The sequence below is a fragment of the Camelus dromedarius genome, chromosome 6 (genome assembly GCF_036321535.1).
Source record: "Camelus dromedarius isolate mCamDro1 chromosome 6, mCamDro1.pat, whole genome shotgun sequence".
NCBI classification, from domain to species: domain Eukaryota; kingdom Metazoa; phylum Chordata; class Mammalia; order Artiodactyla; family Camelidae; genus Camelus; species Camelus dromedarius.
This window is the reverse complement of record NC_087441.1, coordinates 63073981-63096120: the sequence shown is the minus strand read 5'-3', so window position 1 is coordinate 63096120 and position 22140 is coordinate 63073981. Positions and strand designations below refer to the sequence as shown.

At 36.2% G+C, this 22140-nt stretch overlaps 1 protein-coding gene across 4 annotated transcripts in view; it reads right to left on the bottom strand.

Moving 5' to 3' along the window:
• Nucleotides 1-22140, bottom strand: part of CEP162 (centrosomal protein 162) — a 74781-nt gene that overhangs the window by 38966 nt on the left and 13675 nt on the right. For all 4 annotated transcript variants that reach the window (XM_064486892.1, XM_064486891.1, XM_064486893.1 and 1 more), the window contains exons 7-13: nt 17660-17775; nt 16014-16044; nt 13352-13468; nt 8366-8557; nt 7682-7763; nt 3262-3541; nt 2118-2379 (exon numbers count right to left, since the gene is read on the bottom strand). In XM_064486892.1, coding sequence (XP_064342962.1) covers nt 2118-2379; nt 3262-3541; nt 7682-7763; nt 8366-8557; nt 13352-13468; nt 16014-16044; nt 17660-17775 — 1080 coding nt within the window. The remainder of the gene's footprint in view (nt 1-2117; nt 2380-3261; nt 3542-7681; nt 7764-8365; nt 8558-13351; nt 13469-16013; nt 16045-17659; nt 17776-22140) is intronic.

Here is a 22140-nt window from a genome sequence, read left to right as displayed (position 1 = left end):
AATCTTTTAGACTTCTGGCTCCATCTTCTGAATACATCCCCATCCAACTGCTTCTCATTACCACCACTGCCACCACCCTGGGTCGAGCCCCATCACTCCCAGCCCGGATTCTTAAAACCCCCTTTTAACTGGTCTCTGTGCTTCTTCCTGTGCCCTTATGGTGTGGGTCTGTATTTGTATGCATACGGTCAATGACATCAGCCAGAGGAATCTGTCTGAAGGGAAGTCAGATGAAGCCACTCCCATGCTCACAACTTGCCAGGTGCTCGCCTCTCCACACTGAGAGTGAGAGCCCAAGGCTTCTAATGCCCCAGAAAGCCTGCCGTGCCTGTCCCTGTGATGCCCCGATCTCACCTCCTCCTCCTGCCCTCTCTGCCCACTCTGCCCCAGCCACATCGGCTTCTAGGCTGATCCCTGAAATGACAGGCATTCCTCCCTCTTTGGACTTTTGCACTGACTGTTTCATTTTTGGGAAATACGCTTCCCCTGCACAACCACACAGCCAATTCTGATTCTTCCTACAAGTCTTTGTTCAAGGGGCTCTCTCTCACTGAGGACTACTCTATCTTATGTCAAATGGTGACCTGCTGGACTCCACCACTGACACTCTTGCTCTGCTTTCTATTTCTCCTTAGTATATAGCATCATTTACTGATTTATTATGCTTGTTGTCAAATGTCTGTCTCTCATCAGATGACAGCTCCACAAGATGGGGGAGGGGAGGTGTCGCTGCCTTTTTTGTTTACCAATATATCTAGAAGGCCTCCAACACTGCCTAGATCAAGGTCAGTACTCAAAAATATTTGTTAAATGAATGAATTTGGATAAAGCAAACTTCAAAAATGTTGGGGTTTAGTTTATCTAAAATAAATATAATATTAAAAACAAAATTTCATTTTCTTGCTCTCAAAAGTGCAGACAGAAAGAATACTCCTAAAACATTAATGAAAAACTTTCACATGCCTCTTGATGATTCTTAAATTTGGGAAACGTTCTGAGTGTTTTTTCTTAACATTAAGCACTAGATCCAATGGATGGTTAGTTATTAATAACAATGAACAGATGACAACAGCACAAGTAGATGTTCCACAAAAAAGTGAGAGGAAATAAGTGAACGAGACACTTCTTAGGGGAAGGGATCAGAGGTCCCTACGTTAAGAACAAGAGGAAAGGATGCTGCTATTAAGCTAACAGAATCTAAGTCCTGTCTGTTCGGAATAACCAGCCCCTCCTGCTGTTCTCTTAAACTCTGATAGAGGTGAGCCCTTCCCATCTGACATGGATAGGCTGCTGCAGGGAACACACAACCACACAGAGAGAAGAGGAGAGTCTCTAATGCTGAAAGAATTTTAATAGAGTCCTGCTCCTGGAATTGACTGCTGTAGGGAAAGGAAAGGGAGACACTTTAAGCTAGAAATGAATTTTCCAATGAGGTTAGTTCTCCTCTATCACAGCAGACAGCAGTGATGGAACTGGTCACCTATTCGATTTAATCACAAAGGAAAGGACAAAACACTTCTGGTTCTACTGGTCTCCTTGCCCCACTGGAGTCTAAAGGCAACAGAAATGTTGGTCTGACTTGAACACTTGTATTTCTCTTAAGAGTGGCATGGGCTTTTACACGGGAAACCACCATTTCCTACCGCCCCAATAATGACTCCACCAGGAAATAACTAAGAGAGGCCCCGTGATGTATAAGTGCACGCATGTGATTTGTAAAACCACCGGACTAGACCGACTCATATCCAGGTTATTTCCCTCTGTATCAGCCTTCATTTGTATGTTGCCCTTTGCATTCTAAACTTATAGCTCTTTTCTGGCAAATATTTCAGATATCACAAAGCCAACCAGCTGAGGAAGGGTTTGACTCTCTCCTATCTTATATTCACATCCCATACTTTCTGGGTCTCATTCAGGAAAACCTAGAACTAATGATGAAAAACCTCCTGAGCTGAATCCATCTTTCAGAAATGGAATGTAGTACCTTAAGATTAATTTTTTTCTATGAATAAGGAAAGTTCACAGAAGGAGAGAGGGAAACAGGGAAAGCAGAGAATAAGGAAGATGGAATAATACATCATATGTACAGAATTTTATTATGAAGTGTGTATAATTACCTTTTTTCCTAGCTTGATTTGAGGCAGGGATAGATCTCAAGTTTTTGCTTTTCATAATGTCCTTTGAAGTTTTCTTTTCAAGATTAGAAAATGTCTTGAATGGTGAACTGGGTTTGCCGTAGCCTGAGCTCCTCACTGATGCATATAATCCACTCTGGGGTTTTCTTTTAAATAAAGGAGGGGCACTCCTGGCCTTCTTGTGTTGTAGCTGTGTACCAATCCCAGCCCCTTCTTCTCCGGAACTCAGCTGAGACCTAAGAGTCTGTGTACAAGTATAAACTCTTAATACTTAAACAAACTTCAACTACAGTTGTAAGATTTAACAGACTGCAAAACCATAGCGATTATTGAAGAACACAGTTCATAGAAGGCAAGCCATGACATTAAATTAAAGGTCTCCAAGCCTAATTTATCAGAATTTTAGTATTCTGAAGCACATCTTCAAAGTCAGAAGTAAAACAAAGCAAAATAATAAAACAAAATAGGCTTGCCAGAAAGCAAGACATATAATTGCGAGAATGGACGTGGGAAGAACATAGTTTGAAATGACTTAAAATCTTATCTTTTTCTCCAGATTTCTTAAGGTAAAAACTGATCAGAACCCTGCCTTATTCCACAAGGAACTGGAGATAGTTTATGGTAAACATTTAAATCAAAACTGTAAAATAAAAATGGAATACTGGGGCTATGGAACCCATAAACCAGAACAAATCAAGAACACAGAAAAAAGGAACAGTAATGTTAAGTTTCTCAACAGCTGCTGACAGCATTTATATGAAATGCCAACTCACTTCCTTTTGCAGAACACAGATTACTGGTAAGACTGAATAAAAAACACTAGAATGATGAATAAACTTAATTTTCTTATGCTACTCATATTCTGGACTACATTTATTTAAAAAATTAAAAATGCAAGAATGGCTTCTAAAAAAAACTAATGCTACAATGGCATTTTGAAATCTGGGGACTAAGGGTATTGTAACAGACACTGCTCAGATACCCAGGATCCCTGTGGAGTTAGTCTATAATCAATCCAGCTGGCTTAAGAAGTACATACCTATCAGCAGTATGTATATAACTTCATTTATCAATATGTCAAATGAATTTAAATTATAAAATTTACCTTATTTATTATAAAACTTACCTTATTTATTCTGTCATCCTGAGGTAATCTGTCACCAACAGATATTTTTTTCTTCAAAATATCAAGGTACATTTTATCTATTTGTTCTTCCACAGTATTTACTCTTGGACAATTATTTTCTGTACCTTCATTTGTTATCTTTTGTAAAACTATATTCTCTTCATTTTTGTGCAAAAATTGGTTCACATTTTGTGGTTCCTGAGACATAACATTTGGATTCATCTTCAGGGGTAAAGGGCTAGCCAATTCAGTTTCTTTATTCTCATCTAATTTCTTAAAGCTATAAAATAAAATAGGACACAGAGAATGAACACTATATAACTCCTCAAATATCAGTTTTATTAATATATATGTATACATGTGAGATATATGTAAAAACACATTTATATTATTTATATATATATATATACACTATTAAATATATTGAATATCTGTAACTATTAAAACTAGGTCATTAATGTTGAATATATTACTTACCATCCTGGTTAACAGAATACACTCACATAGTGTCACATAACTGTTTTAAATTTCAGATAATAATTTTAATGCAGTATAATATAAGGGATTTCATGCTGACCCGATGACCTACTTCAAAGGAAAGCCAAACCAAGTAAGACTGAGATTGCTTTTGTTTAAGAAAAACAAAAAATGAATTTCTAAATGGATTTTTTGTAATATATCTTTTATCCATATTATAAAGTCAACATATATTTGAGGTAGGAAAAACATTTCATACATTTCCAGTAGAAACTAAACAAGCAACGATAATTTATATCAATGAAACATAAAATACAAGTATTAAAATGCATAAATTCCATCATGTACAGGCAAATCTTAGAACAAAATCAGTAGGATTTTTAGATGAAATTATTTCTGTAGTTTAAAACACTTAAATGCACTGTAACACTTTAGATCATTAAATTTTAAAATATGAGAAATATCCCTTAAGGAAATGTTATAACTATGGGTGAATATCAGCATATTATGGGAGCTCCAAAAATATGGATATTGTCATTTTCAAATTACTTAACCACAGTCAATTAGGTCATTTAATTTTATGACTTATAAAATAAGATTAAAGGAAAGTTTAAGAGGCTACCATTTTCATGTAAGATAGACTGGTTTCTCAATAATTGCTAGAAATAACTGTTAGAAGTAGCTGGAATCATCAGAAAATACAACAGCTCTTTCTTTATGGCAGCAGAACCTGGCTAGCTGCTCATTAACACTGTTTCCCATGCTTGCTGTGCACCAACTAAACCACATTCCTCACCACCTTGAATCTAGACGGACCGTCACTAGTTCCTGCCTTTAGAATGTGAGTGCTACAGCAAACAGAACCTAAAATATGCGTCATGGGCTTAGTGGTTGGGTTCTGGGTGGCAAGGAAACTGATATTAGAGGCTGGAGAGGTGGCAAACTCACGTTCTATGTAAAGTGACAAAACATCTGCTAAACTGTCACCTACAGTAGTTTATAAGGCAGACCACTGGCTCCCAAGTCTGGGGTCCTCAGCAGAGCCTGTAAACGGCAGGAGAGGACAGGAAGTCTGTAAATGCTAGCTACTACTGGCTACTTTCGACAAGACACTATGGGAAAAAGATGAGAGCAAGCCAGAACAGGCTGGTTTTTAAAGAAGGAAACAAAGGGAACAGAGTCTAGAAACTCAGGACCTCTCAGGTTCACTCTGTGTCTGGACTTAAACAGTAAGATTCAGCATTGAGAAATTGAGAAAAAGCAAGATTTCATGAGAATTCTTGGTTGAAAAGAGTGACTCAGTTCCTTGGAAAATATCACATTAGAAGTGTCATCTTCAAACTTAAGATTATTGTTCCTCATAATAACCAGAAAGTTGCAATTAAACTGAGAAACCAACAAAAACTAATGTTCTTTAAATGTAATTTCTGGCACACAGAACTGACTGGAACTGACTGGAAATAGATCAAAGCCTAATAAACTTTTTGAAGGAACTGTAAAGACAAAGATGACAAAGAAACCACAACTCTACTTTAAGGGAAAAAAAAAAGGCTAGAGACTTGCTGGCAGACTTAAAACCTGCAGGCAGAAAGTGCATGGAGAAAAGAGTGCATCCTTGAAGATGGGCATGCCCTCCCCCTGCAGCGCCCACTTCAGCTGAAGCCAGTGGTAAAGAAACAGAAGACTACTGGAACCAGGAGCTCCAAGGAACAATGTATTTATAAAGCAGTTCCTCCTTAAGAGCAGAATAATGGCCTAAATAAGCCCAACTGCCCAATCTGAAGGTAGGGGGTCTTTGTAAGCCCTTTCAGTGGATCTCCAAGCTGCACTACTGATTGCTGTAGCTTCCTCACTCTTTCCCTTTCTGGATAGGAGTGTCCTCACAGTTTCACACCATATATTAGGTGGGGTGAGGAAGTAACTTGTCTTTTAATTCATTGATTAGTAGACAATGAGGAGCTACATTCAAACCTGGCAAAGAGAACTGTGCTTCACCTGGAAAGCCTGGCCTTCCAGATGGATCCAGTTCTGAATGGGACTCTGGGCTGTTTGCTTTGGGGAGGGGCCGAGTAGGTCTTTGTCTGAGGAAGAGTGGAATGGATATTTGGTTGTTAGAAGGGTAGATTCTGGTAGAGACTGGCTAGATGTCTACCAGAAGCATTTACTTTTCCTTCTGGGCACACGAGCAAACCATACTTCCTAGCCCTCTTGGACCTTGTCAGCTAGATGTGATGGTTCTTAACAACAAAATGTGGGCCAAAGTGAGGTAACACTCCTGTGTTTAGGCAGTTAAAAGGAAGTATGCTAACCCTCCTTTTCTTTTCCTTATCGACTGATGAGGCCAGGAGGACCTTAAAACCATGTGTTGATGACAGAAAGATGCCTAGGTCCCTAATGACTATGTGGAGCAGAGTCCCACCCCAACTTCACTGAGACACGTGGAAGTATGATGTGAGCAAGAAATAAACTGTTGATGATGTTAAATTACTAAAATTTCAAGGATTATGTGTTACAGCAGCTAGGATTACTTATCTTATAGTTTAAGAGTTTTGGGATATGTGTACTCAAGTTTCTACTACTGACATTCCTGTAACTATTGTTATGCCTTTAATGTAAGTATACTTGTTTTCAGCTTTTAAACAAAAATGTAAACATCTCTATTTAGAATTGACATTACTAAAATGGTGTCAGCTATGCCAACAAAGACATGAGACGTGTAAAAAAAAAATCCCTTTGGTGACACAAGCATACCCCCAAACAGCAATGATATCAGACAGCCTTGTAAAAACACTAACTAGCACTGCAGGTCAGTGGACAATACTAGGCTTAGCGTTCATGTAGATGGGGTTTAGGGTAAGTTACAGTGCATCATTTTCTCTCAACTAGCACAGATAATACAAACAAAGCCAAGAAATCACTGCAAATGGATTTCATGATGAGGATGGGGTTCAAAAACTTGTCTGTTGAAAACACAAATGAACAAATGAATACAAGACTGGATGACAGGCTTTTCACAGAAATATTTTATGGAGATCAAAGACCTGACAATCCAAGTGCATTGCTGGGTTATGGCCATGTGGTCTTGAACAATTTATTTAACCTCTTTAAGCCTGAGTTTCTTACCTATGAAATGCAGGTGATAATGGAATATACCTCATGGGGCTGCTGTAAGATTAAATGAAATTTAGTACGTAAAGAACCCTGTACAATATCAAACCCACAGTAAGCATGTGGTAAAAATGCTAGCTATCATCATCTATTTCTTGTGAGAGCCCCACTAAGTTGGTTGACCTCAGTTTCATCACGTGAATGATGGGGATAAAGATGCCTGACCTACTTATTGTGCACATCTCATGAGATAATGGATGTGACACTTGTCTTACGACAAGGTTACTGTGACATGCTACTCTGTGCTGGTGAATGACAGCAAGGTCCCACAAGCTTCCATTAAAAGGTACTGGAGCTGGAACGTTTTCACAAAGCCCGTTACTCTTGTGATCAAAGAACTCACTCTGGGAGATCACAGATGGTCTGTGACTAATTGCAAAACTAACTGGTTTAAAAAAGAAGCAAATGGATGACTTGTATACAGAATAAAATTCATGTTCCCTCTCACTATTAGAATTGACTGTCCCTGAGCTATTTAAAGCTGAAGGGATTTTATTTTCCAGTGAAAAGCTTTAAGATTACCTGCCTAATGGTATTAACATTTTGGTAGCATCCATTTTTTAAAAAAAAATTTAGCACTAGAAGAATTTTGATAAACAAGTTGATAGAAACTAATATTAAAAGAAGAGAAGAGTATCTCACAGGTAGACTCATACTAGCTACCATTAATCATTCACTAGGGAGGGCTACATAGAACAAATGATGCCACAAGCTTCCAGTGACAAAACAATAAAGAAATAAACACCCTGCACAATCCATTCCAAAAAACTCATACCTGACAGGTTGTAAATCAAAATCACCGACCTCAAAGGCATCTATTCTGATAGGTTTCATCAGCTCCTCTACAGTGGGCAGGTCTAAGAGGGGACAAAAGTTAAAACATCAACCAAAAAAGTTATGTAAATTGCTTAATTCAATGTCTAATACCAACAAGATTACATTTTCTCTGGTTGACATAGTTAACAAAATGGCACATATAATAATCCCAGTTTCCCAGTATACACCTGTTTGTACAAGAAAATCTTCTTTGATGTTTATATTAGAAATATATACATCTATATATTTTCTCTCCCTCCCCTCATTTATGTACACACATCAAATACATGTGTATGGGTGTACACGACACACACACACACACACACACTAAGTAATGTATTTAATCAATCCCCAAATACCATTCCCCATTTAAAAAATAACTTTAGCATATGTTCATGGAAATGTGTAAAAAATGTGAAAATACTTAAGTGATTTCTTAATTTGGGAAGACATATTACAGGAGGAACTGAAATTTTATCCTATGTTCAGCTCTAATTTTATAGTTAAACCGATGATTCCCAGATTCCATTTAAACAAATCCTTTAAATTCACAGACTGAGAAACAATCACTATAGCGAACTGTATTTAAATTACACCATAATGGAAACTGTTCAGAGAGGGTCTCAAACAAAGAAGCTTTTACCAGATTCTGTAGTAGAGATGTTTTTAGAGGACCCTTCATTTTCTTGAAGATGATCTTTCACTGAGCTCTTGGTATTTCCCCCTGCGTCACTCTCAGTTCTTTGTTCATCTGCATCTTCCAAAGAATGGGCTACGTGACAATAAGCCTGACGTAGAGCTTCAATGTCACTGCTGCTCTGTCCGTAAGAAACACCTGTTGAAATAAATGTAATCTCTAGTATGACCACATGAACACATGAAAACAACATTAATGTCATCCCTTAATCTACCAGGAATGGTGAACAAGGCTGTGGGACAACATGACGTGATAAAGACAGAGTGAAATAGAAACCTTGGTAATATGTGGCACAGCCCACCAGAATGAAACCACGGCGGGCTCAGTAACCCCTGTCAGCAGGCGGAGGTGTGTCTGACATGGTCGTTGTAGAATCTCACTCCGCTAGTTACTGTCTCTTCCTACCATCCGTAATCTGTCTCTGCACTGGATAAAACTACTCCGAAATTTCTCAAACTGACACAACTTTTCAAGGATTCTGTCTCTCCTCTGCCTCTCTTTTTTGCTCTCTGTCTCCGATGCCACCACGCATCTCGTCGTCTTCTGCATGTCTTCCACTGAAATTCAATCCTCTAACTTTGCAATCCAGTATGTGTTCCAATATTCTGTTAATGCTGCTATAACAAAAAAGTAATTTCCTAGTGGCCAAATTCAGCCTTTAAATTTCTTCCACCGTTTTAATTTTCTTCACCCTGTGAGACATCAGACACCCCCTTTCCCTGGGAATTGTTTCTTCCCTACAGCACCTCCTTCTCCCGATCACCCTGACGGATACTTCTCCATCTTTTATGGTACACTGTTCATCTCAGGACTCTATCTTTAGCCCTCTTTTTAAAACCTCTCTTTTTTGGGGGGAGGGCTGGTTAATTTCATCAAGACCCTTAGCTTAATTATTACCTGTATGCATGTGACTTGCAAATCTATGTCTTTTGTCCTTATCTCTTTCCTGAATATTAAACTTCCAAACAGACATTCAGACTGTTCCATCAGTAAATCACATCTAACACAACCTCAAGTGAATTAATTATATTCCTCAACAAAACCTGTTCTACTCCCAGGATCTGCTGTTTTGGCCGTGGCATGACTATTCACCCAGTCATCCAAGACAGAAAATTTGATGTCACCGTTCACTCTTCTTTCCCTATTAAACTCCTCCTCTTCCCACCAACTGAGAAATAAACTCTGGAAAAAGAATTCTAAGGATCTAATGACAATAATGATCCACGATTTTGATGAGTGTTTTCTTAACTCATTTTGTACCTTTCATTACTAACAGTGGAATTTTCAAAGTTAGAGAAAAGAATAAAAGAGGAAGGGTGGGAAAAAAAGAGAAATAGGGTGAGCAGTCTCCTTTTCTCTCGATACCCATGACTAATTAATTAATGCCTAAAAATAAAATACTATATACAGCCTCCTATTCCTCTGTATAATCTGTAAGTTGCATAGTATGAAATTGTGAGGGACTATTTTCAACTTTAAACATAAGAGGCGGCCAAGTACCACATACGACTGTGTAAGAATGCCCGACGATGGGCCATCTGTCTATCTAATGCTTCAGGTCACCACTGCTATCTGAAGCATGCCCAAAAAAGGAACAGATTTGTTTAAATAAACTAAAAACAAAAAAGTAGGAGACACCATTAGAGGAGAATCACTAACAGTTAAGTGGCAGGGATACTCAGTAGAACTTGAGGAAAAGACTGTGCCTGCTAAGGTAAGCCTAATTCTCCCCCTAAACCATCATCGATCAGACCCAGAGTAGCCTGACTGAAGGAGAGAACTGATTTTTATGAAGAAAGGAAAAAAGGCACAGGTATTTTTTCTCCTCTATAGAAATACCAGAGGGTTTAAGTATCTGCTTAGATAAAAGAAATGACCCCAATGGTAAGCAGTACAGTAGTACTGAGCACTCAGCCTAATTTGGCAAGCGTGAGGTGCCAGAAAGAAGAGGTTCTGGCTTAAAGCAACAGCAGAGCAAATATGCAGAAAAGCAAATGACCTAAAAGTTAGAAATAAGAAATGGAAGATAGAGAGGTACCAGGGGCTGCTCAGACAACAGAGCAAGGGAAGGGTACTTTTCTCCTAATTTGAGTCATTAACCCAACTGATATTAAAAATAATTCCAGGGTCATGTATGCTAACTTTTTTTCATGCATTTTACGGAGAAAAAAGTAAAGGACTGACTTCTCTGTCTTTTACGTTAAAAAGAGAAGACATCGTGTAATTATTTTGTATATTATTACAAGTCAAATCCTACTGTACAGAGGCAAGGATCCCGATGTGGAGAATACTGTCACAACCTGTGACTGCGCCGGTCTCATGGCCACAGCACAATTAGTGCCTGCCCGTGAAACACATGAAAACAAGCAAAAGGCTACATCTGGCTCTCATTTTATAGTTACCAACTTTTTAAAGACAATAAAGCACAAAGAATTTCATGAATAAAATTAAAAATGGGAAAATCTTTGACAACATACCACCTAAACCAAGCCTGCTTAATCCTGGAAGACACATGGTAAAAAAAAAAAAAAAAACAAAACCACCCACTGATCTTTTCAGTTTTTAAACTAAGTTCAGATGCTGACTTGAAGATTTTTCAAGCGTATTTTTGAAATACGAGGTAAATTTAATACCTCACAGCCAATAGGTATTTATACTGTGTGCCTTCAGGTTCTTTCATATAATCTGTACTATTAATAGAGGGTTGATGCAAATAATAACCATACAGTTGGTACTGCTTGTGGAATCTCAGCAATATACGAGGCTCTATAACATTATCTCATTGATCATCACATGGTCTCATTTTAGAGAAGAGGAAACGGGCTTAGAGGCATTAATTGTCCAAGGTCACCCAGCTGCTAACTGGCAAGGCCGGCATTTAGATCCAAGGCCACAAGGCAATAAGATCATACTCTACACTCTTCTAGTAACTGACTCATCAAATTATTTCAGAACCGAGAACATTAAAGAAATAAGGCCAAAAAAATTAGCATTATATAAATGCCCAGACCATCTTAACAGACTTTATCTTTCAGTAATACAGTTTTTTGACTTTTTCTTTTAATTGAAGTATAGTCAATTTACAATGTTGTGTCAGTTTTTCTGGTCTACAGCATGTTTCAGTATACATATACACATATGTTCATTTCCATATTCTCTTTCATGATAGGTTACTACAAGATACTGAATATAGTTCCCCATGCTATACAGTAAAAATTTATTTATCCATTTTATACATAGTAGTTAGTATCTGTAAATCTTGAACCAATTTCAGTAATACTGTTTTTATTTCTGAGTTTTTCTTATAATCTATAGCAGTGGTTTTCATAATGAGTTTTATAAAATAGTTTTCAGAGAAAGTCATGGGTTCCACAGATATCTGATTGAAATTTCATTTTAAAACATAAAAACTATAATAGAAATTAATTTGTACACTCAAATGTGCCTTTTATGTAACTATAATATTTCTGAAGACCACCAGCATGATAACTTTCACCTCCAGCTTTGTTTTCACACACATCATAGAATAAAGTTCCTCTGGCCACCCTGTACATAAATGAACCTCCTATAATGCATCACTGATTTGAAAAGCTGTAGCTCTACACTGGTCTTTTAAAAGAATTCATATCTGCTTACTGAGAACAGTGCAAGTGGACTATCACAGCACATATGTGACATATACTTAAACAGCAGGAAGACTGAGCACATGCTTTCATCGTGGTGGAATATTCAGTTGGGTAATAAGTAAACGAGTGACGTGTCTTGATGGAAAGTTTCTGTTGTAACTTTAAAATTTTTATATTCGCATTTTAAAATGGAAGTGGATCAAACAAGATAGTGGTAATTCTTGGAATGGCAGTGACTAGAAACAAGAGGTATGAGTGGACTTTGTGGTTTTGATCATGTTTTGTTTTTTTGATCTGGTTGCTAGTTACATGGCTGTGTTCAGTAATTGAAAATTCATCATCTGCACAACGATGATACATTAATTCTTCTACAAGTATATGACAGCTCAATAAAAAAGTAAAAAGAAATAAAAAATAAAGCAAAAATAAAATGCAAGCAAACATTCAGAGTTGGCTAGTAATTTATTATTTCTATTGCTCTTTTTTTAATGTCACAAATGTAAACATTTGAAAAATGTCTGGGTTAGTTTAGTTGACCAAACTAGTGAACTGAGATTTGCAAAGCAAGTTGAAAAGTTCCCATCTGCACCTATTTATGTGATTAACCAAGAATATTTTCGCATTATACAACAAAAACAAAATATACAAATATATTGGAAGCCTGATGATATAAGAATATAACAAATATCTATAACTTCTAATTTTAAAAATTTCAATAGGCTATTACTGTTATCACTAACTTTTTAAGTAAATGTCACAAATGTAAACATTTATATTTATACTGATAAAATACCATTTTTATCTATATAGAGCGTACTACCTAAGATTCCATTTGGAGATAAAGATTCCACTGCTTTAAAGAAGTTTGAAAAGGCATTGTCTTAAAGACCTTTACAACCTTTAGCGGAATCTAGATGGTCCTAGACATTGCAGAATTTTGGGATGTAAGCTAGCTTTTTTCCTGTACAGAGGTAACTATGGAAAAGCCCAAAACTGAAGTCTCAATTGTCTTACACATGGCAAATGTAACTGAATATTCTGGGGGGCACAGAAAATTAGTTAATATTCATCTACAGTGCTATACTTTGTACCAACAGCATTCACTCATTTTTTTAAAAAAGTATTTATTTTAAAACACACTTTACTCAGCCTACTAGCATTGAGGCAGAAAATGTGAAATGTAAGATTTTATTGTTGATATAGTTATTATATCTATTTTTAAATATTACATATATTTCCCTAGAAATGAAGTCAATTAGTCATAGACTCTGACATATTTAGAGAATAACTAGTTTTTCACTTTTACCTGTTCCTGTCATTTCATTATCAGTCACATCTGGCAAGGCCTTTGGCTTAGTCGTTGCTTTATCCTGCTCATCAAGGTTGACCTCTGCAACAGAGTCTAATGAGTCAAGCAGCACTACTGGAATAACACAGAAGAAAAAATATTAGGAATATAGACAAGTTTGTATGGCTCCATTCTATTAGTAAAATACTCAAACCATATGCAATCTGTTATAAAAATAAAGACAAATATTTACATATAAAGAATATATAACCATATATCTAAAACAAGCATGATTTTCTTTTTACATACAAAAGAGTAGGCTTAACATCTACATAAATCTATGCTTACATACAGGTCTAATGTACATTTATGCAAAAGGCAAAAGGCCTGAGAGAATTAGCAAAGAAGAAACATTCTTTCCCTGACCCCTAACTTTATTGAGGTATGACTGCCAATTAAAAACTATGTATTTAAGATGCATAACTTGTTAATTTGATAAATGTATGCACTGTGAAACAGTCATCACAACGAAGCTAATTTAACATACCCATTACCTTATATAATTACCCTTTTTTGTATATGTGATGAGAACACTTATGATCTCCCCTCTTAGCAAGTTTCAAGCCTACAACATTAACTACAGTCACATCGTTGTACACCGGATCTCCATAACTTATTTATCTCCCGTAACTGAAACTTTGTACCTCTTAACCAACATCTTCCCATATCCCCTAATATCAGCCCCTGGTAACTATCATTCTACTCTGTTTCTAGAAGTTTGACATTTTTAGATTCCATAGATAGGTGAGATCATGTAGCATTTGTCCTTCTTTGTCTGCCTTATCTCACTTAATATTATGTCCTCCACATTCATCCATGTTGTCACAAATGGAAGCATTTCCCTCTTTTTTTAAAAGCTAAATATTACACTGTACATATGTATACATGCATAATATTAAATATACTACATTTTATTTATCCATTCATCCACTGGTGGACATTTAGGTTATATCTGTATCTCGGCTATTGTGCAACGCTGCAATAAATATGGAGTACAAGATATCTCTTCAAGATATATATCCAGAAGTGGGATTCTGAATAAGGTAGCTCCATTTTAAAATTTTTTTCAGGAGCCTCCACACTGTTTCCCATAGGGGCTGCACCAATTTACATCCCTACCAACAGTGTACAAGAGTTCCCTCTTCTGCACGTTCTCACCAAAACTTCTTTCCTCCCTCATAAGCCATTCTAACAGGTGCGCGGCTCATTGTGGTTTTGATTTGCATTTCACTGATGACTACTGAGGTTGTCTCTTTACATACCAGTTTGCCCACTTGTATGTCTTCTTTTAAGAAATGTGTATTCAGGTCCTTTGCCCACTTTTGATTTTTTGTTTGTTTGTTTTGGCTACTGAGTTGAAAGAGTTCCCTGTATATTTTGGATATTAACCCTTTACCAGATAAATGGTTTACAAATATTCTCTTCCATTTTATAGGCTGCCTTTTCACTCTGCTGTTTTCTTTGTTATGCAGTAAATTTTTTTTAGTTCCATGCAGTCCCATTTGTCTGTTTTTCCTTCTGTTGCCTGTGCTTTTGAGGTCATATCCAAAAAATTAATGCCCAGTGCAATGTCAAGAAGCTTATTTCCTTTGTTTTCTTCTAGTGGTTTTGCAGTTTCCAGTCTTATATTTAAGTCTTCGATCCATTCTGAGTAGATTTTTGTATGTGGTGTGAGGTAAGGGTCCAATTTCATTCTCTGTATGTGGATGCCTAGTTTTACGAACACAAAGTGTTGAAGAGACCATCTTCCCTCACTGTAAATTCTTGGCACCCCTGTTAAAGATCAGATGACCATCGATACACGGCTTTATTTCCGGGCTATTCTGTTTCAATGGTTTTATATGTCTGTTTTTATGCTAGTACCATACTGCTTTGGTTACTATAGCTTTGTAATATATTCTGAAATCAGGGAATGTGAAGCCTCCATGCTTTGTTCGTTCTTAAGCTTGCTTTGGCTATCTGGGGTCTTCTGAAGTTTCATATAAATTTTAGGACTGTTTTTTCTATTTCTGTGCAAAATGTCACTGGAATTTGAGAGGGACTATATTGAATCTGTAGATCACTTTGGAAAGCATGGACATTTTAACAGTATTATTTCTTCTAATCCACGAGGACAGATTATCGTTCCATTAATTTGCATGTTCTTCAATTTCTTTCATCAATGTTTTATACTTTTATGTAAATTTATCTCCTTCATGAAATGTACTCCTAAGTATTTTATTCTTTTTGATGCTACTGTAAGTGGAATTGCTTTCTTGAGGTGTATTTGTCTTGTCTGGTTTTTGTATCAGGGTGATGCTGGCCTTATAGAACGAATTTGGAAGAATTCCCTCTTCTATTTTTCGAGAGTTTAACAAGGACTGATATCAACTCATCTTTGAAAGTTTGGTAGAATTTACCCATAAAGGCATCTGGTCCTGGGCTTTTAAAAAAAGAAATATTCTCAAATACAACAGGAAGGATTTAAGGTAGGTGTAAAGAACATATTATTGAGAAAACTTACAAACTTGTGTCATTAAAGATATTTAAAAACAAAGATAGTAATTTATTCAGAATTACTTATATGTAATTCTAAACAGATCAGTTTTTGTCAACTAAAATTCATGAACATAGTATTTACCATTGGCCAGCATGCCAGTTTTCTCTTCTTCCTAAGTTAAAAAAAGAAAATGATTTATGATTTGAAATCAAAGTTATATAAAATAATCACAATGCAAACAGTAACAAAATTTGAGAGCCAGTGCTTTACTCCATTATGAAAAGATCAAGAAATGTGCTTTCTAGGTTTCTCTCATCGCTCTCATTCACTAACAAGACTAGAGAATGTAGCTGTGAGAGAACTTCTAAAAGCCTCTCCAGAATCTAGGCAATTACCAGGAAATAATTCAAGTCTTTAGGAGCCTTGATTAAAGTATCTAGATCCCATCTGTTCATCTGCCTCACTCAGAAATTCTCCCATTTTTTGAACTCCAAGATAAGATGTCTTAATTACGTAAGATTCCTGCTATTATAACATCACCAATCACTTTATCCTATTGTTCAAAATTAATGATCAAATAGAACATGTACTCATTGTTTCACCTACATTTTGACACAAAAATCTTCAAAAAGGCAGGTCATCAAACAGCAATAGCTGAAATTTGTCAAAATTAGAGGTTCCTTTAGAGCAAGTTTTCTCATTGGTGTCACCTATATCCTCCACTTGGATAGGCCGTGTGTAGGAGCAACCCATAACAGCACAGCTCTAATTCCTTCCTATTTTGACCTTTACCCAGATGGCTCTCTACTAGGCTTCCACATTTAGGTTGACACATTTTTACACAGGCTAGATTTTCTTAATATACGAAACTATTGTGTGCCTTCTGCGTAACCTTTCATTTTTCTAATAGAAATGATCATAATACAAAACACTGTAATTGCCATATTCCTAGTATGAATCCCATTAAATTTCCAAGAATAATCATCAGATCACATTAATCTTCATGTACTTCCAAGGTCATCTTCTTTTCTCCCCCAAACTGAGTGACATAAAGACACCCAAGGACAAAGCTTTAGGCAAATTAAAAAAACAAGAGCATGTCTTAATACCCAGAAAGTGATCCTTGCTTTTATTTAGAGGGTCTATGGTTTCATACATGTTCAAAACATCCAGTCCTAACACACAGTCAAGACCAACACAACAGATAGTAAGGATCTGTCCTACTGGCTACTTTTAGACAGCTTCAAGGGTAAGTTCTGTCTGGCAGGGAATATGGAGCAGCACCCTTAGCCAGTCTTGGTGGCTAGTTCTTGGCAGGAACTGAGAAATGAGAGAACTAGGTTACAGTGACAATGAGTGTGAACAGAATAACTGAGGTCACAATCTTAGCTAAGTAAATTTTAGGGAGTAATGTCACTATTAGCACAAATACCGAGGAGGGTATGTACTGCATTTCATGAGACTAAGACCTACCAAGGAAAAGTATAATTTAATATACCTGCTCAAAAATTAGATTTGAGATCTTCATAAAGTTTTCAATTTCTAAAGCTTAAGGAAACTTGCCAAAAGAAATCCTTTAGAAAATCACCAACTGCCATGTTATTTCATTCAGACTTACATTGACATCCTGAGTTAAGAACACATCTAATTGAGAGTTAGGAGACCTGTAACTTTACAGCAATGAGCAAGACTATAAAGAACTCTGCTGTACAGCTCTTCATACAGCAACAGTCAGCTAAGGTGATGAAAGCAGCTTCTAGACTGTCAAACGTGTAATTGACACATACCTGTTTGGGCACATTTATTTTTTCTGATTTGGAATTTTCTTTGGAATTTGTCTCTTCTTTAGGAGCCAACGGTGCATCAAGATCCTCCTCATCTTCAAAATCATCACTGTAATATTCTGAAGAAAATGGTTTTAAAAAAATTCAAGGATCATACTGGCACGTCAAATTTCAAGAAAAGATTGTTGATTTCCAAAAGAAATCTGCATAAGAATAATTTATTTAAACATAAAGATACTTCTAAGAACATACTTTGGGGGCAAAGATTTAATGAGAATGCAGTCCATAAGATTTAGGTTTATTTTGTGTATTGCACTTTCAAATAGTTATGAGTTTTATATCTTTAATATTTTGCATTATTAACCAACTAAAAACTTCTAGAGCTGTTCAAAGGATTTCATATCTTTAGAAGAAACTTTAATTACTTGATTTTTAAAGATAAAAATCTCATACTGCTTACAAAAGGCACCACTAGTGTGAAATGGAGACACTCAACAAAAGGTTAGATCTTGCTTACGTTTTTAAGTTGATTTCTTATTTGTTTGTTTGTTTGGTCTTTACAGGTATCTCTCCTGTAACCCTTCAGCAGTACTCATGGAAAGTTGTCTCTGACCCCTCCCTCAGGTAAATACTAGCCTTATATGACTTCTACTGTTTCCCATTCCTGGGCACTTCTCAGCTCAAGTCCCAACTTATATCTCAACGGCTTTGCAGCAGAAGGAAAAAGTGTCCACGTCAACACGACGCCATCAGACTACTTGTGGTGAAAGTGGGCAGGGACCACCCGGCCAGGACCTCCTCGTCCATTTTTAATTTGTTGTTTGTAGCCCTTCAGTCAAAGGACTGACTGAGACTGAAGTGGGCTGTGGGCTGTAGACAAGAATGGCCTTTTCAGTATGAAACTTATCATTCTAGAAATAAACATAATCTTATTTGTATCTCAGAAAGTAGATCACATTCAGAGACAGGATGGCCTGATGGGAGAAAGACTGCAGGAGGTACTAGAGAGTCTGCTTCTGGAATGACTGTCCTTCAGTCTCCTCTTAGAATAGAGGGACAACTTGAGTGTAGTTAACAAAGAAAGTATGAAAATGAGTAAGTTAGAGATGCTTCCCGTGAGACCTACTTACATAAATATCTCCATTTTAGTTCACAGGGATACAAGAGTGGAGCAGCATGGGCACTGTAACTTAGGTGGATAAGCTACGGGAGTTGGTTAAGTATGTCAATATCTATATTCTGAGGCTGAGAGGCTCACCTTCATTCCTCTTCCAGGGGTTTTCTAAGTATCAGTAGATATAATTAAATTCACAAAACAGTTACTGAGAAATTACTTTGTATTAGACAAATTCTAGGTGCTAGGACCAATGTCAAATGATTAAGATTCTAATAGTCTAGGCAGGAATCATTGAATTTTAGTACCTCGGAGATTAGTTTTGTTTAACTAAAGACGATAAACAAGGAGAGAGGAGATATGGGAGGGTATGACAATAAACTCAGACAACTACTTAGGATTTGGAAACTATCTGAAATCAGTGTAAGGAGATGTAGTGTTTGTGTCACTACAAAGAAGCAGTATAAGATACAGTTCTGGTGGGACAGCAAAATGCTTAAGAGCCTAACCAGGAGCCAGAAGACTTGGATTCAATTCCTGGTTCTATCACTTTCAGCTAGAGAACCATCAGCAGGTCACAAACCCTCTTTGCCGCATTCTTCCCATCTCTAAAGTGGGGATGATAATAGTATTTATTTCAAAGTGTTGCTGATTATATTTAGTAGTAATAATTATCTTTGTTAGTATTATTATTGCTTGTGTTGCACTTATTCTGAATTGAAAGTTAATAAAGCCAAATATTACTTCTGATTAAGAAAAGTAAAGTGTTAATCTAATATACACTTTTCAAAACTATATTTTGCTAGGTGCACTTAGTAACTGAATCGTTTATCGGCAAACACTGTCCAATATATAAGTGACCAACTCCCTCTGCAGGAATTTGTCTTGAATAAACTAGGTTTGAAGCAAGAAAGAAATATCACTGGTTGACACAGAGAAATGAGACAGACGAGAAATAAAAAGAAGGAAAACAGCATATCAGAGATTACCGAAAGAAACACACAGGCAAATTACGTTTATATAAAAATGAAAGAATAAAACCCAATTAAGAAGGTGATTCTCACAAGAGAAATTATCAGAGATAATAATACCCAGCCCTTCCACACTGAAAACTGGTAAGAAAGTTAATTTTTATTGTTCTGATTTTTTTGGCAGGAAGCTGTTACCCATTCAAGGTACTATTTCTACTATTATATTCCACACTCTTGCAACTTTGAAAATATTACTTGCATAAACAGAAAATAAGTAAATAACACTCAATGTAAAAGACCCAAAAGATACATTTGGGAAACATATTTCATTCTCTGTTGGAAAATCTGGCTGAAAATTTTAATTTAACTATGATGTAATTAGTGGACTTTCTCCTCTGCCATCTTGAATTTCAAGGACTTTGTAAATAATGAGTCAAAATATGTAAAACAACTGTTTTCAGACACTGAACAGCCAGCAATGCAAAAATATGATTCCTAAGAAAAAATAAACCAGTGAGAGGAGTACTTGAAGGTGCATGTACTGAGTATCTGAGTACTGAGCAGGGAGGGGGAGATCAGGACAGTATCACCGTGTTAAGGAGACAAAGATAAAAGAGTACAGAAAAGATGAGCTGATGAGAAGCCACAGGTCAGCGACAAAGAGAGGAGGCACCCATGCAGAAACAGAGCACTAGATACCTGCATGGGGCCCCTTCGAGTCTTTTCCTGAATACCAAGTCATTTACGTGCAGGCTGAGCAAAGAACGGCTGAAAAGCTGCAGGCTAGGCAATTCCCAGAGCTCACACAGGGTAAGGGACTTTGAAGCTCTAACCAGCTTGAGTGGAAAAATGTCCTTGTTGTTCAGGAGAGGTATTCGGTAGAAACCTCTAAAAAGCTGTGCCTTGGAAGCAGTGTCAAGTTCTACTAGAATAAAAACTACTCTAGACGTCCCCTAACAAAGCATAAGGAGAGCCTTGAAAGGATCAAGCTACCAGCCAGCACAAAGCTTAACACTCTTTAAAAGAAGGTAACAAAATCCAGACACTCAACAATGTAAAAATCTACAATATATCCAACAGGAATTAAAAAATCACTAGAATTACAAGGATGAAAAAGTGACCACAATTAAAAGAAGCAAGTCAATAGAAAGAGACCCAGAAATGAACAAATACTGGGATCAGCAGAATGTGCTCAATGTTGAAGACTTTAAAAAAAAAAAAAAAAGGACATGAGGAAACATACTACAGAGATGGAAAAAACATCCAATAGAAACTTTCAGAAAGAAAAAAGAATCATTTAAGGAATTAACAGAAAATTAAAGAAAAAAATCAGTGAACTTGACAGACATAGCAACAAAAACTGAAGCAGAGAGGAAAAATGCTTTAAAAAATGAAACAGTCTTAGTGACCTGAGGGAAAAAATGTAATTTTCTAACATACTTGTCGTTAGAAACAGAAAGCAAATGATACTTGAAGAATTAATGGCAGAAACATTTTTTTCATTTTGATGGAAACTATAAATTCACAGATCAATTGATGCTCAAGCAGCTCCAAACAGGATAAATGCAAAAGCACACGAAGTTACATCATAGTCAAACTGGCACAAAACTGGCATAAAGAGAAAATTTTGAAAACAGAGGGGAAAAAACACTATGTACAAAATCACAATACCACGAATTACCACTGACTTCTCATGAGAAATAATGTCAAGAGGACAAGAGAATGAAATGATTACAGTGCTCAAAGAAAAAAAAAGTCCACAATTTTAAATCAAGCCAAAAAAAAAAAAAAACAAAAAAACCAGAGGCAAAATATGTTTTCAGACAAATGAACACTGAGAGAATTTATTCCTAGATCTCACTATAAGAAATGTTATAGGTTCTTCATGCTGAAGAAAAATACTAGATAGAAACTTAAAATAATACTAGACAGCAACCATTTCAAAAATGCTAAGAGAATAGATCTTTGAAGTTCTCATCACAAGAAAAAATAATTTTCTTGTAATTAGGTAAGGTGACGGATGTTAACTAGACTTATTGTGGTGATCATTTCACAGTGTATACAGATATTAAATTACTATGTTGTACACCTGAAACTAATGTTATATAGACCAACTATACCTTATTTTAAAAAGTGAAAGAAAAAACAAATTCAAATCTATGCAAAGGAATATAAGTCATTGAAAATGCTAAGTATGTGGATAAATATAAATTTTTATATAATTTTTTAATCTTCCTTAAAATTAAAAAAAATGGTAACAGACTATTGAAAGCAATAATAATAATAATAATAATAGTAATAATAATGAATCATGGGTTTCTAAGATAAACAGAAAAAAATATGCCAAAAATGGCAAAAAGGTTGGGGGGAGTTTATCATTGTTACGACTCATATAAAGT